Here is a 14,102-nt window from a genome sequence, read left to right as displayed (position 1 = left end):
AGAAACAGGCCAGTGCTGACATTTTGGAAGCTGTAGTTCTTTCAGCTGGCTTGTGTTCAGTGTGAAAACAACTTAAGATAGTGTAATAAAAAAATGACAGGCCCACTGTAAATTTATTAGAGTATTGGCAGTGTGAATAAATGTGTGAAAGTTCTTTTGAAAATCACAAAATGGCTCTTGCTTTGTGCTGCAGAGCCTGCATGAGTTACACAGCATTACATAAAAGGTGCAGAGAAAAAGAACTACAGAACTACATGAAGGGAAAGCAGGAAGTGCCGCATGGTTCTTAAGTTCCTGTGCTGAATTTTGGTTGGCTCTTTACCCGTCTAGCAACACGTCAGCCAATCACGGCTCAGAGGAGGGGTTAGTCCCGCCCCGGCGTGACATCACTGACTATAAAAGGACAGGCTGGCTCAGCGCTGGCTGCTCTGCTTTGTCAGCAGCTGCGGCGCTGCCGCCTCCGGCTCTTCCACACAACTGTGCCTTTTCTCCTCCGCCACATTCCCTCGCTGTCCCCAGACATACAGAATCGCGCGACACTGAACTGCTAACGTTTGTCGTTAAAGCACAATACCTATTTTTAACAGGAAGGCTTGTCTAGAGGCTAAAATGTTGATCTGTCTACTGAATACCCACGTATAGCTTCATGACTCAGGCAGGAACTACACAGAGCTGGCTAGCACGTGGATCCGCTGAACTGCTAGCTAAATAAGAGTAGACGGAATATGACATTTTATACAGCTCTGGAAAATTTAAAGAGACCACTTCAGTTTCTGAATCAGTTTCTCTGATGTTGCTGTTTATAGGTATAAGTTTGAGTAAAATAAACATTGTTGTTTTATTCAATAAACTACAGACAACAATTCTCCCAAATTCAAAATAAAAACTTTGTCATTCAGAGCATTTGTTTGCAGAAAATGAGAAATGGCTGAAATAACGAAAAAGATGCAGAGCTTTCAGACTTGAAATAATGTAAAGAATACAAGTTAATATGTATAAAGTTTTAAGAGTTCAGAAATTAATATTTGGTGGAATAACCCTGGTTTTTAATCACATTTTTCATGCATCTTGGCATGTTCTCTTTCACCATTCTTACACGCTGCTTTTGGAAACTTTATGCTAGGCCTGGTGCAAAAAAATCGAGCAGTTCAGCTTGGTTGGATGGCTTGTGATCATCCATCTTCCATCTGCTTATATTCCAGAGGTAAAAAAATGTGTATGTGTCTATATATATATATATATATATATATATATATATATATATATATATATATATATATATATATATATATATATATGATATATGTAGAAGATGCTAACTGAGGCTTGAAAAAACAACTATGCTTTATTTAAAAAAAAAAATGATGTTATCTCAAAATAAATTTCCGACCTACTACAGTGATCAAAAATATATACAAGAATGTATAAATGCAAACAATACAAAACTATACAAAGTATGAAAGTAACCTAACCGTATATATTTTTCATGTTTTCTATAGTTATTGCTAGATATTTATTTTACACTATCATTTAATATTTTTTTTAGGCTGTGTTCTAAAAGCCTACTTTTCTTAATGAGTGTGTGCTGTAGTAACTCAAGTGTGCATACAGCTACAAAAGAAGAAAGACCCAGAACATGGATGATGATAAAAATGAAAGCAAATATGTATATAATACATTAAAAATACAAAATAATGTGCTGAAAAAAGGCAACAGTGGCAATTAAAAACTCCCTCCAGCCTGGAGGGAAAAAACCCTGGGAAGAACCAAGATTCACCAGGGGGACTGCTCATGAGTGATTAAATCAATCACTGTACCGTAACATAGGTCTGTTAACAGGGGTACTGTTATGATGATACTAGTATTAATGACATCAATTAAAATACAATTTCCATATAAACCTGAATGTAGTCGGTATAAGAGGGTTTGCAGCTAGTCCAGTGCAGGTGGACAAAGCTTTTATATTCCTGTATGAACAGATATAGCAGTGACCAAACAATTGATGATTTCAAGTGATAACACACACAGTTTTTATAATCGGGGTGTCAAAAAATCTTAAATATTAATAGAAAAGCCTCAGTGTGGTGTGCATTATCAGTAAACAAAGCAATGCACTTTTTAATTAATAAAATTAGACTAAATATTTATTTTAAAATGTTGGTGGGTGGTACAACAAACCCAGTATTTCATTTAACTGCTTCTATCATTCAGCATTTGTTAGAGTCCAACACATTGTGGCTGGGGACCAAGTAGTAAAAGAAAACTAAGTTTTTTTTTTTTTTTAATTAAGCGATTACTTGATTTATGCTTTAAAATAGTATTAGACCAATATTTAAGTCAGGTTGTCTGTACCAAATTGAAACATTTTTGTCTATGTCTCAATACATTAAGAGTCCACCTCGTTCATAAGTAGAAAAGGAGTAAACACTTCTAAGTGTCACCTTCAAAGTGTTTATGGAAACACCATCATTTTAAATGAGCACAGTTTCACTGCTCCATAGCTCAGTGCTCTGGGATGTTTTGCCTGTATATGTATGTATATATGTAAACTAGAATAAATTCCTTGCTGGGTTTGGCTGGTTTATACTGGTTGGGTGCTTTGCTAGTATATTAGCATATCAGTATACATTGCTAATGAACAACTTACCAGTAAAGGTAAATACAGATACTTGATTCATGAATTTTGAGTATACATTTCCAGAACTTGTATTTCTCTTCATTATAATCAATACATTACTTTTACTTAGTTAAAAGTACTGAAATAAGTTGAATAATACACCATTGTATTAACTTGCTGACATTTCTTGAATTTGACAGTTGTCATTCACATTGGATTATCATTTTATGGTAAATAGGATTAATAGAAATGATTAAAAATTACGTCTGTAAAGGTGCTATAATGTTTTTCTTATTACAAAATGGCAACTATATAAAAAATATATATATTTTTTTACATAAATACATTTTTACACAATCAGTTTTTGCTGTTTTGTGTTAAATTTGCAGTGTCAGGTTTTCTGGCATTTTTGGAAATTCTATCACATTACTTCATTACAAAATTCTGAATTTTAGTAACTTTGCAGATTTTGCACCATAGAGGTATATTTGTGTATTTACAAAATAGATTAGAAAATAAAATTTCTATTTTTTGATGACTCAGAATGTTTTTGCTTTTTCTCGTATAGAGATGCTATATTGTTCTGGAGAAAAGGATATTAAGTGATAGCAACTATATAAAAATATAAATACTTACTTTTAACTAACTACGCATTTAAACAATCAGTTTTTGCTGTTCATATTTGTGGTCATATTTCTGATAATGTTTTCAGCACAGATTTGCAGATGCTATTTTAGCAGCAATTAGTGAGTTGAAAATTCTATCAGGTAAAAATAATTTTAGTAACTTTGCAGATTTTGCACCATTAGAGATATATTTGTGTTTTTACAAAATAAAAACTCTTTTTTGTTTTTTAACAAGTACAAGTAATATTTAAAAGCATATAAAAAGTTTCTCGTGAGGAAGTGAGACCTAAGGCTTCCCCGTTGGTCAATCTTACTACTTTAGTCCTGAATAACACCTCAGCTTGTGCAGAAACTAGACCTTAACATAGAGCTTAGTACTGGCATTCCCTTTACTGGTATTTACTCTTATAATTCATTCATCATCCTATCACTGGACCCTAAGTGACTATCTTTTATATGTAAATCTACTAATATCATGATGAAGGAAAGAAATGGACCTGTGGAAGGGAAGGTATGATACATAGGAATGATTAGGTTAAGCTTGCTTAAAAATGTGAGCAAATGTTTTGGTTTTTATAATTATAATTTATAGTTAAGTGTTTTTTATGGTCACATTTTTCACTAAAGTTTTGCACTATTGGTTATTATGTTCATTTTGGTAGATCTTTGTTGCAATCTTAATACTTGTAGTGTGACTCATACATTAAAATGTGTATATAACTTAAATAGGATATCTGAGTACTTTGCAAATGTACAAGAGTTTTCCTTTCTTAGGTTAAAAAGACTAATCAGCCATCATCCCGTTTGGTAAATAAATATAGGATAAAAACATGGTGTATCACTAGTTAAATTTCTTTTGAAAGAATGTAATACTGCTGATAATACTAGTAAATCATATCTACAAAAGAGTATATATGTGGAGATCAGATTTCAGTTATGCCAATTAAGTAGTGTGCCCTCATTAATCCCTCCAATCTTTGTATGGAAAATCTGTATATTTTATATCATAATATAATGTATTGTATAATGTAATCACTCAACAATGGTTATACTGCCTGAACGATTTATGTAAAAAACAAAAATTGCTGTTAACAGGCTTGCATTAAATCATGTTCTTAAAATGTGAAAAGATATGATTGTAGATAATAGACGTAGAAAATCTAAGCATGAGGACATGCTTGAGTGCAATGGGGAATACCTGCTATAATAAATTTTGACTGTAGATCAGCTGTGGCAGGCAGCAGTCTTTTTTTTTTTACGAGTGTCCAGAACCTTTTTTTTTTTTTTTTTTTTCTGCTCAAACACTTTAGCTTGATTATTACTAGATTCACCCACAGGTTTTGAGAGGTTTGCATCCTGTTTATTAAAGGAAAAAATAGCAACTTGGTTCTGAAACTGTTGCAACCTGCTAGGTAGTATTTCTGAAAGAACAAGGAAGGTGCTTTCTTATGTAAAGCATACTGTCGCTGTCCACAATTAGCATATGTCATATTTTCAGGCTTGTATTTCTTATTTATAAATGTAAATTTGTAGTGTTCTGGATAGCATTAAGTATAATAAGTGAGGATTTTAATAATTAAGTATTAGTGCATATATTTGGTGATTATAAAAATATTTTAATTACTGATTTCTAAGCATATTTCCAGTATTTCTAAATGAATTATTTACAGTGTCTGTTGCTGATTGAATTTAATTATTGTTTGTATTTTGTAGCTACAGACATATCAGTTGTAGGCGTTTTTGGCAGTTTTTAATATATATTATAGAAATGAATACATATTGATGTTGGAATTAAACTGTATGAACCAAAATGTTGCCCATATTGTCCAGTCTTGCATTTATCTAAGCTAAATTGCACAGACTTGAAGGTCTTCAAGTTTAGCTGAGCTGCTTCTGACACACTTTCGGTTTTAGTAATCTGTCAGGAAGGGGAAGAATGTTGCAAACCACACTTTGTTGTTCCACAGCCCTCATTACCCAGAGACAAAAAAAGTTTACCACATGAAAAATATACCAACTGATTAGATGTTGCTGATTATTGTCTGGGTGTACCATTGGTGCGATTTGTTTACAAATCGATCTTGATCTTCTGTATTCACTTTTTTATTCCCGACAGATCTGACCAATAAGTGGAGAAAACATTCCACATGATTTGGTGCAGTTGGATATTTAGCGGTGCAAAAAACAAACCAAACCAATGGGAAAACCTCTCCCAAGTACACAAATGTTCTTAGGTTTTAAAAGTTATGTGAATTGTTTCCGTTGGTTTCATCATGTAACATTTACATAATATCAATGCTGTGTTCAAACAATGACCAAATGTTGAGTTCACATGCAGAAGGTTTCACATTTATTAATGTTAATGTAAAAACTGAATTAAACCTATAAACCACAGTTAGTTCAAATCCTGCAATATGATTTGCTGAGAGGAAATATATGAGTGTCGTTATCAGCCGGTAATGCACCGTAACCAAAGCTCTTCATGTGTTACTCCACCACATACAGTTAATCTAGCAACGATGCAGCGCTTACAAGCCAAACAGCGCAGCTACAAACAGAGCAGCAGTGGAACTATTTTTACTCGTGGAGTGTTTATAACCGAACAGATCATATTTTCTCATCCACTTTTTAACTCAACCTCAGCAAAGTAGTGCTAATGTTACACGTTATAGCATGTTATAAGTCTTGTACTCTGTTTCATTGAAATTAAGGTAGTTAAAAAAGCAATGGTGATGTTTCAAAAGCAATAATTGCCAGGCTATTGCAAAAATTGAGAGCCTTGGTTTAACTGTAAGCCTCTTTATGGTTTTATCACAAACCATAAACTTTATGGTTTATCACAGACATCTACACTGACATGCCAAAAGTCATGGGATAGCAGTATGTAAATTGATCATTAGGCCTGACTGCTGAATCTGTTTTTTTTTATTATTTCCTTTGTTGTTGTAGCAATTCAGCATCAGAGGAGTCAAACCACTCCGGCTCTGACTCGGCCAGCCAGTCGGAGAGTGAACAGGGCAGCACGAGGACGCCCGCCCAGCACTCCGAGTCCAACAGCTCTTCTGAGTCCGAGAGCCGCTCCGAGTCTGAATGTGAATCTGCCGGCTCCAAGACCCAGCAGGCTGAACCAGAGAGCAAAGACAAACCAGTCAAGAAGAAGGAAAGCCTGGCAGAGGTAAAGAAGGTAATGGCTCTATTAGACACTCCTAACTAACTGAGGATGTAAAGTCAGAGTGAGAAGCTCATCTGTAGCTGCAGGGTTTGTGTTCATCAGTCTCTAGTTCTTATTCAGTGTGTTAAAAAACTCCAGCAGCACTGCTGTGTCTGATCCACTCATACCAGCACAACACACACTGAACACCTCATACACCCTCATGTCCGTTTCACTGCAGTGCTGAGAATAATCCACCACCCCAATAGTACCTGCTCTGTGGTCATATATATACTGAATCACAGAGTTTTTTCCCACATGTAGGCCATTTTATTTACTTTACTTTCAAGCTCCTCCAGTACTTAAGTTGTGCCTTATATTAAGCAGTAGTATCACAGTCTATCACCCCAATCGACCATTCAGCACTTTGAAGAACACAGTAACAGTGTTTCCATTAGAGCTTTAAGAAGAAGTAGGTCATTGCCTCCCTTTTTTATTTGTTGAGCTTCTGAGACCGTCAGCACTCACAGGCTGCTTGTATCTTTGGCCTACTGACATTTTACATAAGAGTCTTAAGGAGGATCTTTCCAGAGAGGATAAAGAGGAAGGTGAAAACTTCTGATTTGAATTTTAGGCCACTTGAAACCATGTTAACCAGTTATTTTAAATGTGGACAGTAGTTCATGTTGTCACAGTGCTAGCATATTAGTGAAGGTTTTTGCATGAAATTGAAGGAATTTTAATTATATTTCATTTTATTTCTGGTTTACAGATGTGGGAGGAGCATCCAGATGTCTATGGTGTTAGACGGTCCAATCGGAGTCGGACAGAACCTGCTCGTCTAAACATTGGAGCAGAGGTTGGTTGTCTGTTCTTCAGTTTTACCATATTTACCATATTTACCAAACACTACGTTTTCAATAGCTTCGGCACATCTGGGCACATAGGGGACACTCCATCTAGATCTCAATGCTGCCAACAACTATTGGCGAGTGATCCAGCTTAGAAAATTTTGGTAGCATAGCATTGCAATTATTGGCTATTTTAGACTTCATAATGCAGGAACCCAGTTTAAATCACATAGCAGCCAAGAAGTATATGTGTATTAGTTTGTGATTCTTCATATTTATAATTCTGTTTATTATTTATTATACTGTAAAATCCTAATATTTTTAAGATAGTTATTATAAATATATGTAAAAAGCTCATATTTTTGCCTACCTTTAAGTTGACACAAGTGGAGTTTGAAAAGATTATTTATTATTATTACTTTCCTGCACCTTTTCATTGGTTTCCTGCTACCAGATCAGACGTGAAAGGGGCAGAGAATACATAAAATGATACAGGGTAGGGGGAACCCTTAACAGAAGATTAAAAAAATCACTGCGTTATTCATTTAAATTTAGCCTCTACCTTAATATTGTATTCTAGCGCCCTCAGCAGGTTGAAGTGTTATATGTAATGTTGTAGTGTGCCGCCACCTAGTGTTTATCATGTCAGGCAGAAGTGGATTTATTATGCAGGAATGGAAAAAATGCTAAAAAAAAAAAAAAAAAAAAATGATTTTAAGATTAAGTGTGAGTGCTTGGACATAATTCTGATTTGAGGAAACACTGATAAATTATTAATATCAAGGTATACAGTCACTCAGACTACATTATTATACTGGGGGGTAGTGATCTACTCATAGTAATGATGGTAAGAAAGTAACAAAGAAAAAACAGTTAAAAATCATTTCAGTGCATCCCTAATTTTATTTATTTATTTTTTTTGTCAGAAACCAAACAATATGAAATATTTGACTGAATACCAAATACAGAAAAATCCCAACCCTGGTTTTTGTTAGTTTATGACTTTTTTTAACATTACATAAATTACATAGTGTAAAAAGCCTAATAATAATAGTAATAATAACAATAATAATAGCAGCTATAAGAAGATATAGACCATGTAAATGTCAGTGTGTAGTCAGTAATGGTGGGCGGGCATTAGTCCGGTGTAGGGAGCAGCATCTGGAATGTACGCAGCGTGTCAGATTATCAGTGTATGTATAGTGACCCTGGTAGTTAATTACATTTTAATTTATTCAATTAAATTTGGCCAAGATATATTCTTTTATTTTATTTTTTTTAAGTAAACAGTAACAAGGCACAATTACTTACTAAATTTACCTTCAAAATATTTTCACAGGACTGGTGCTAGTGCTAATTTGCCTGTTTGACATCATTTACAGGGTAGCAGTGATTCTGAGGGTGAGAGTCCTAAAAGAAAAGCACCACAACAGAAAAAGAAGCAGTAAGTACTGATAGGGCAGACAATATATGTGTACATTCTTTTCCATTGTGTTTATCTTGTAGTTTAACATCACATCAATAGTGCGTTGTAAAACTAGTCCATCTCAGTTGTGTAAACAAATGTGCTCATTATTATCATGCATTACATCATCTGTCTATATTGATTCAGTTGTTACACTGTTGTCTTTGAGTTATGATTGCTTTAATGCATGCAAACATGATTAGAACACTGATAGATGTCATTTTGTAATGTACTTTTGTAATTGACTGTCTGGGTTCATGCATTATGTGTACCACATCACATTTTACTTTGTTTTGATCATAAGTACAGTTCTGGTTTCTCACTCATCGTTTTCATATGATAGTGCCGCGGGGAAACAACATTTCTTTGCATCACTTATACACAAGATCCATCAGATGTAGTCATCTACTTCATTCATTGATTATAATCGAGTAACAAGTCCAGGGCAAGTAGCAGTAGCTGGAGGGGTAGCAGCTGGAGTGAGGCAGACAGAAGGAGAGCTAATGGTTTTCTGTCCTCAGTGTCAGACCGGACAGGTGGTCAGATATTAACTGGGAACGTTAATGGGAGAGTAAAGAGATGATGAAATTATTTTAGTTAAGGTAAGGTAAGGTAAAAAAAAATAATGTGAGTGAAAAATAAACAAGTTGTAACAGGCAAAGTATAATTCGTGGTCAAATGTCTAAATCATACAGTTTTATAAAGTTGTAAATGTTTCCTGGGGGTAATCAATCTGATCTTCAGTGTCTTGATGGTGGTATCACTGGACGATGAAGTTTCAGCATGATAGTGCAGTAGCTAAAGTCAATGTTAAGCCCCCCCATGGGTGAACTTGTGGTATTTCTCTGTTAAAAGAAATACCTGGAAAGATGATGACACAAACGACGAGGATGATGATGATGAGGAAGAGGCCAGCAGTTCAGAGAGTGAGCAGGAAGAAAAAAAAGTTAGATCCAGACGACTTCCTGCTAGAAGGTAAGAGTGTAGCGAAGCCTGGCCTTCAGACAGCTCATCTTAATTGCGTGACGATAAGCAATTTGACGTCCAATCGGATGTCTTCATTGTTAATACTGAATGTGCATTGACTAAGCTAACTTGGCTTGACTTATATTTTCCTCCAGCAGTGAAAATTAATCATTTAAGCCTGTATTGAAGGGCTTGAGTGAATCGGTGGTGGCATTTCTAATCGGATATCTTCTGATTTCTGAAATTCTAAGGGAATTTCTATACTCGCGATTGATTGATTCTTGTTGACTGTAAAGTGTATTGACTGTTTGAAAGCTGTCTCAAGGCTATCGGCACATGAGTCAGGCTAATAGGAGTGCTAATGAATCGCTACACTGTTCTAAAGGGGCAGGGAAGCAGAATGAGGGATGTTTTGTCCTCTGTGGTGCTTCAAAAACATGCCTGTTTCTGTTTGTGTGTTTGTGCATGCTGTATCAGACCTCAGACCAAATCCTCCGCAGCCAAGCAGAATCAGTCTCAAAAAGGACGGAAAACAAAGAAGCAGGAAACTTCGGAAGAGGAGGACGATGATGACGACGATGATGACGAGGATACTCCAAAGAGACAGACGCGCAGAAGGGCAGCTACTAAAGTTAGGTACGAATCAGTGTTTCCTCTACGTGCCTCACAGTGTGCAGTGTCATTGCATCTGCGTGAGAGCTGATGGTTTTCTTTCCTCAGTGTCAGGCTGCACAGGTGGTTAGAAAGTAACTTGGAAGGTTAATGGTAGAGTAAAGTGATGGAATTAGTTTTGATTGGATTTATGAAGCACAGAGCATAAAAGAGCATTAAAAGTGAGCCAGAAGGTAACATAGACACGAGAGCAGATGATGAGGAGGAGGATACTCCAAAGAGATAGATGCATTAGGTGCATATCCAATTTCTCTACATACTGTATACTGTGCAGGAGCATTGAACCAGCATGAGATTGCAAAATCTTATTTTACAGAATAGATAGAAGTAGCAATCATTATGAAATGCTTAACAGTTAAAAAGCACAAATGTAAAAATAAAGTAAAGTAAAGCCTGTGGTGTCATGTCCAAAAAATCTAAACCATTGTTTATAATAAAGGCACACACACTGCTCCATGACGAGATGCAATGTGCAATGATCTGGGGAAAATTCTGAATTAAATTTCAATTTAAAGTTCAATGAATGATTTTGAATTTGAATAAAATCCAACCCTACAGGATGTTGAACTGAATTTGAATTGGAATTACAGGATGTGCCTTCAACACTAAATATATGGCCTAAATACTAAATAAAAATTGGACAACTATGTTGAAGATTTAGATAAAGCAAAGTTTTTTGGGAAATGAAGTGCATATTTTTTCTCAGTTTGAAGATTATTACAATTTTAATGCTCCATTTTGTAGAGTATGATTTCAGGTTCATTTTTGGTCTATACAATAATATCTGTATGAAATTCATTATATTATAATATATACTGCAAAGCTTCATTGTTAAATACACCTTATTATGTGTTATACAATTCCAATTCTATACTCTACAATAAGTACACATTACCATCTGTATGTGATGTCATTATTATTATTATTATTATTATTATTATTATTATTATTATTATTATTATTATTATTATTATTATTATTATTATTATGTGCTTTCAATTAAAAAGTTATTGGAGAAAAAAATGGTGTCTGGATTGATATTGTGCTAACTCTAATGATTTATTCCATGTCTGCAGTTATAAGGAGGACCAGAATGATTTTGAAACTGATTCTGATGACCTGATTGAAATGGCTGAGGGAGCAGAAGAAGCGCAAGATGATGACAGTGAGACCATTGAGAAAGTCATGGACACCAGAACTGGCAAAAAAGGAGGTAATGACACCAATAATAGTGATAGTATAATGATAATATGAATAATATTACTAATATTTTATTGTTACACATTGGGACTGCAGTATATATATAAGAAAAATATTTCAAACATAATGGGCCCAGGCAGAGATAAATCCAAGTCATTAATAGTATTTTGCTGTTACAGTGCTGTGTAGTCCAGGACTAAGCAAACTTTCTGAATGGAAAATCTGTCTCTTGAATTATTATTAAGGTAGCATAGTTAAAACCTGTAGTCTTCTGTAGTAGCATTTGCCAAATTATCAGAACATAGTTTGTTTATTAGTGTAGAAATTTGATTAAACAGCTACCTGTGTCTTTAGAACGAGATTAAAAAGAAGCTTTAAAAAGATGTTTTTTCTATAATGTCTTTAGAAAAGAGTGAATGTTTAAGCTATTTGTGTATGTGATAAAAAAAGGCTCTTTTTTAAGAATATTGAAGGACCTTTTTTTTTTATAAATTGAGCCCTTGCAACCAATAACCATATACCAAGCGTTTTGTGAGAAATCAGTTATTTTCTTGGCTATTGTTAGCTATATTCATGAAATATTAGTCTAAATAAAGTCTAAATAAATCTTATTTTTCCAGTAAAAAAATGGAAAAACTTAATTTATGTTTCAACTGTTGTTAGTAGTAAATAAACTCTTCATTTTGTTTTAGCAACCCTTTTTGCAAATATTGTGCTTTTGTTAAATTTCATGGGTAAATTTTTTCTGAAAACTTTCAAGATGCTCACAGAAACTCTGATTTAAAGAACTGATTTAAACAGTATTTGCACATCAGTAAAGCCAACCTGTTTGTATCAGTTTAGAGACTACTAATTGTGCTACCTTAGCAGCTTAAGTTTTTGCTCCATTTTTGATATTTTAACCGATTATGTGTTAACTGTTCATAATTCAACATTGTTTTGGATTTTTTTTCTTCGCATTATCAGCTACTGGGGCTGCTACCACCCTCTATGCTGTGGAGGAGAAAGGTGACCCTGGGGCAGATTTTGACCTGGAGAAGGACGAGGGCGAGACCCAGTTCCTTATCAAGTGGAAAGGCTGGTCCTACATCCACAACACATGGGAGAGCATCGATTCTCTCACTCAACAGAAGGTTAAAGGGATGAAGAAGCTGGAGAACTTTAAGAAGAAGAATGATGAGCTTAATGCTTGGTAAATTGTGTGAAAGCTGCACTTCTAATCATCAACTGTTTGTTCATTTGTTTAGTTTGCCTTCAGTGATTAAATTGTGCAATGGTGTCCACAAAAATAATGCTAATAAATAAGTTGTATTAGTGTTAATTGGCTTCACTCGTCTGTTTAACTAGCATGTTTTAACTAGTAAAGATGTTTTGATTAACGTCAGCGTTGGTTCTCTCACAGGTTAAGAAGAGCATCACCGGAGGATTTGGAGTATTATAACTGCCAGCAAGAGCTAACCACTGATCTAAACAAGCAGTTTCAGATAGTGGAGAGAGTCATTGGTAAGTACAACCTTGACATTATGATTAAAGGCTCATGTATAACCCTGTGGTTATTTTGGAACTGAGCAGTGAAATTATATGGATGCTTGTAATTTTATGCTTGAATTCGTTCTCAATTTTCTTGTGTGTTCTTTTCACAGCAACGAAAACTGGGAAATCACAGGTGCCTTCTGATTTTCCCTGTAAGTTTTTTATACGTTATCTAAACTCATTTAACTAATTAACTAAAATCAGCATTTCCAGTATAACAAGTAGAGTTTGAAGAAAGCAGCACTGAAGTAGAATAAGTAATCTTTGGTCTTTTGCCTTCTTTTATTTAATTAAAAATTCTTCAGTGTATTTACCTGTAAATTATAAGAATTTTTAAGGAAATCTTGGAAAAAAGTTTGAAAGAGGCTAAATACAAATATGTATGTCAGTTGTAAAATTTATGTCAAAACCTCCGTCTTAACAGTAGTAATGCACCATCTTATATTAGGTTATTATCAGATATCGGTCCCTATATTTAAAAAAAATGACGGTAGCTGGATTGAGTTTTGGATAATTAGGCTAAACCATAGATTTGGTCCTTTCAGTGAAATCAAACATTTGTGAGAAGCTACATGCTAGTATTCTAGGCTTCATCACACAGGTTCAGAATAACCTGTAAACATAATAGACATTTTATAGGAAACAGTAAGACTACAGCTTGCTTATTTATTTGTTATATGGAATTGGTATCGATTCTCAACCAACACGCAAACTAAATATACAGATTGGTGCATACCTACGTAACAAAAACAGCCTTTTTAATCATAAAGTATAAACCAACACAAATACATAATTCTGGACAATATGGCCAAAAATTTTATCATCATATATTTCTTAATTTTGGTCAATATGATCGCAGACAAAAAGCATCGGTAGTGGAAAATTCTTAAACACGCCTAATCAAATACTGTTTCATTCGCAGTCCAGTGATGTATTAAAATTTTGCAGCGCAGCATTCAGTTAAACATGCTTTTTTACACTTTTGTAATGAAATGTATAAGAAAATATGATAAGAAAATGT

General features: G+C 34.4%; 1 protein-coding gene across 3 annotated transcripts in view; it reads left to right on the top strand.

Annotated features, from left to right (window-relative positions):
• chd2 (chromodomain helicase DNA binding protein 2) overlaps window positions 1-14,102 on the top strand; it is a 47,407-nt gene that overhangs the window by 13,000 nt on the left and 20,305 nt on the right. The window contains exons 6-14 of one of the 3 annotated variants that reach the window (XM_049483579.1): window positions 6,193-6,418; window positions 7,167-7,253; window positions 8,628-8,689; window positions 9,566-9,685; window positions 10,154-10,312; window positions 11,425-11,561; window positions 12,515-12,740; window positions 12,951-13,051; window positions 13,192-13,233. In XM_049483579.1, coding sequence (XP_049339536.1) covers window positions 6,193-6,418; window positions 7,167-7,253; window positions 8,628-8,689; window positions 9,566-9,685; window positions 10,154-10,312; window positions 11,425-11,561; window positions 12,515-12,740; window positions 12,951-13,051; window positions 13,192-13,233 — 1,160 coding nt within the window. Of the gene's footprint in view, window positions 1-6,192; window positions 6,428-7,166; window positions 7,254-8,627; window positions 8,690-9,565; window positions 9,686-10,153; window positions 10,313-11,424; window positions 11,562-12,514; window positions 12,741-12,950; window positions 13,052-13,191; window positions 13,234-14,102 lie in introns of all 3 variants that reach the window. The other 2 variants (XM_007254467.4, XM_049483580.1) reach the window with 2 other exon arrangements.

This window comes from Astyanax mexicanus, chromosome 9 (assembly GCF_023375975.1).
Source record: "Astyanax mexicanus isolate ESR-SI-001 chromosome 9, AstMex3_surface, whole genome shotgun sequence".
In the NCBI taxonomy this organism is placed as follows: domain Eukaryota; kingdom Metazoa; phylum Chordata; class Actinopteri; order Characiformes; family Acestrorhamphidae; genus Astyanax; species Astyanax mexicanus.
Note: the sequence above shows the minus strand (reverse complement) of the source record. Positions and strands in the feature narration are given on the sequence as shown.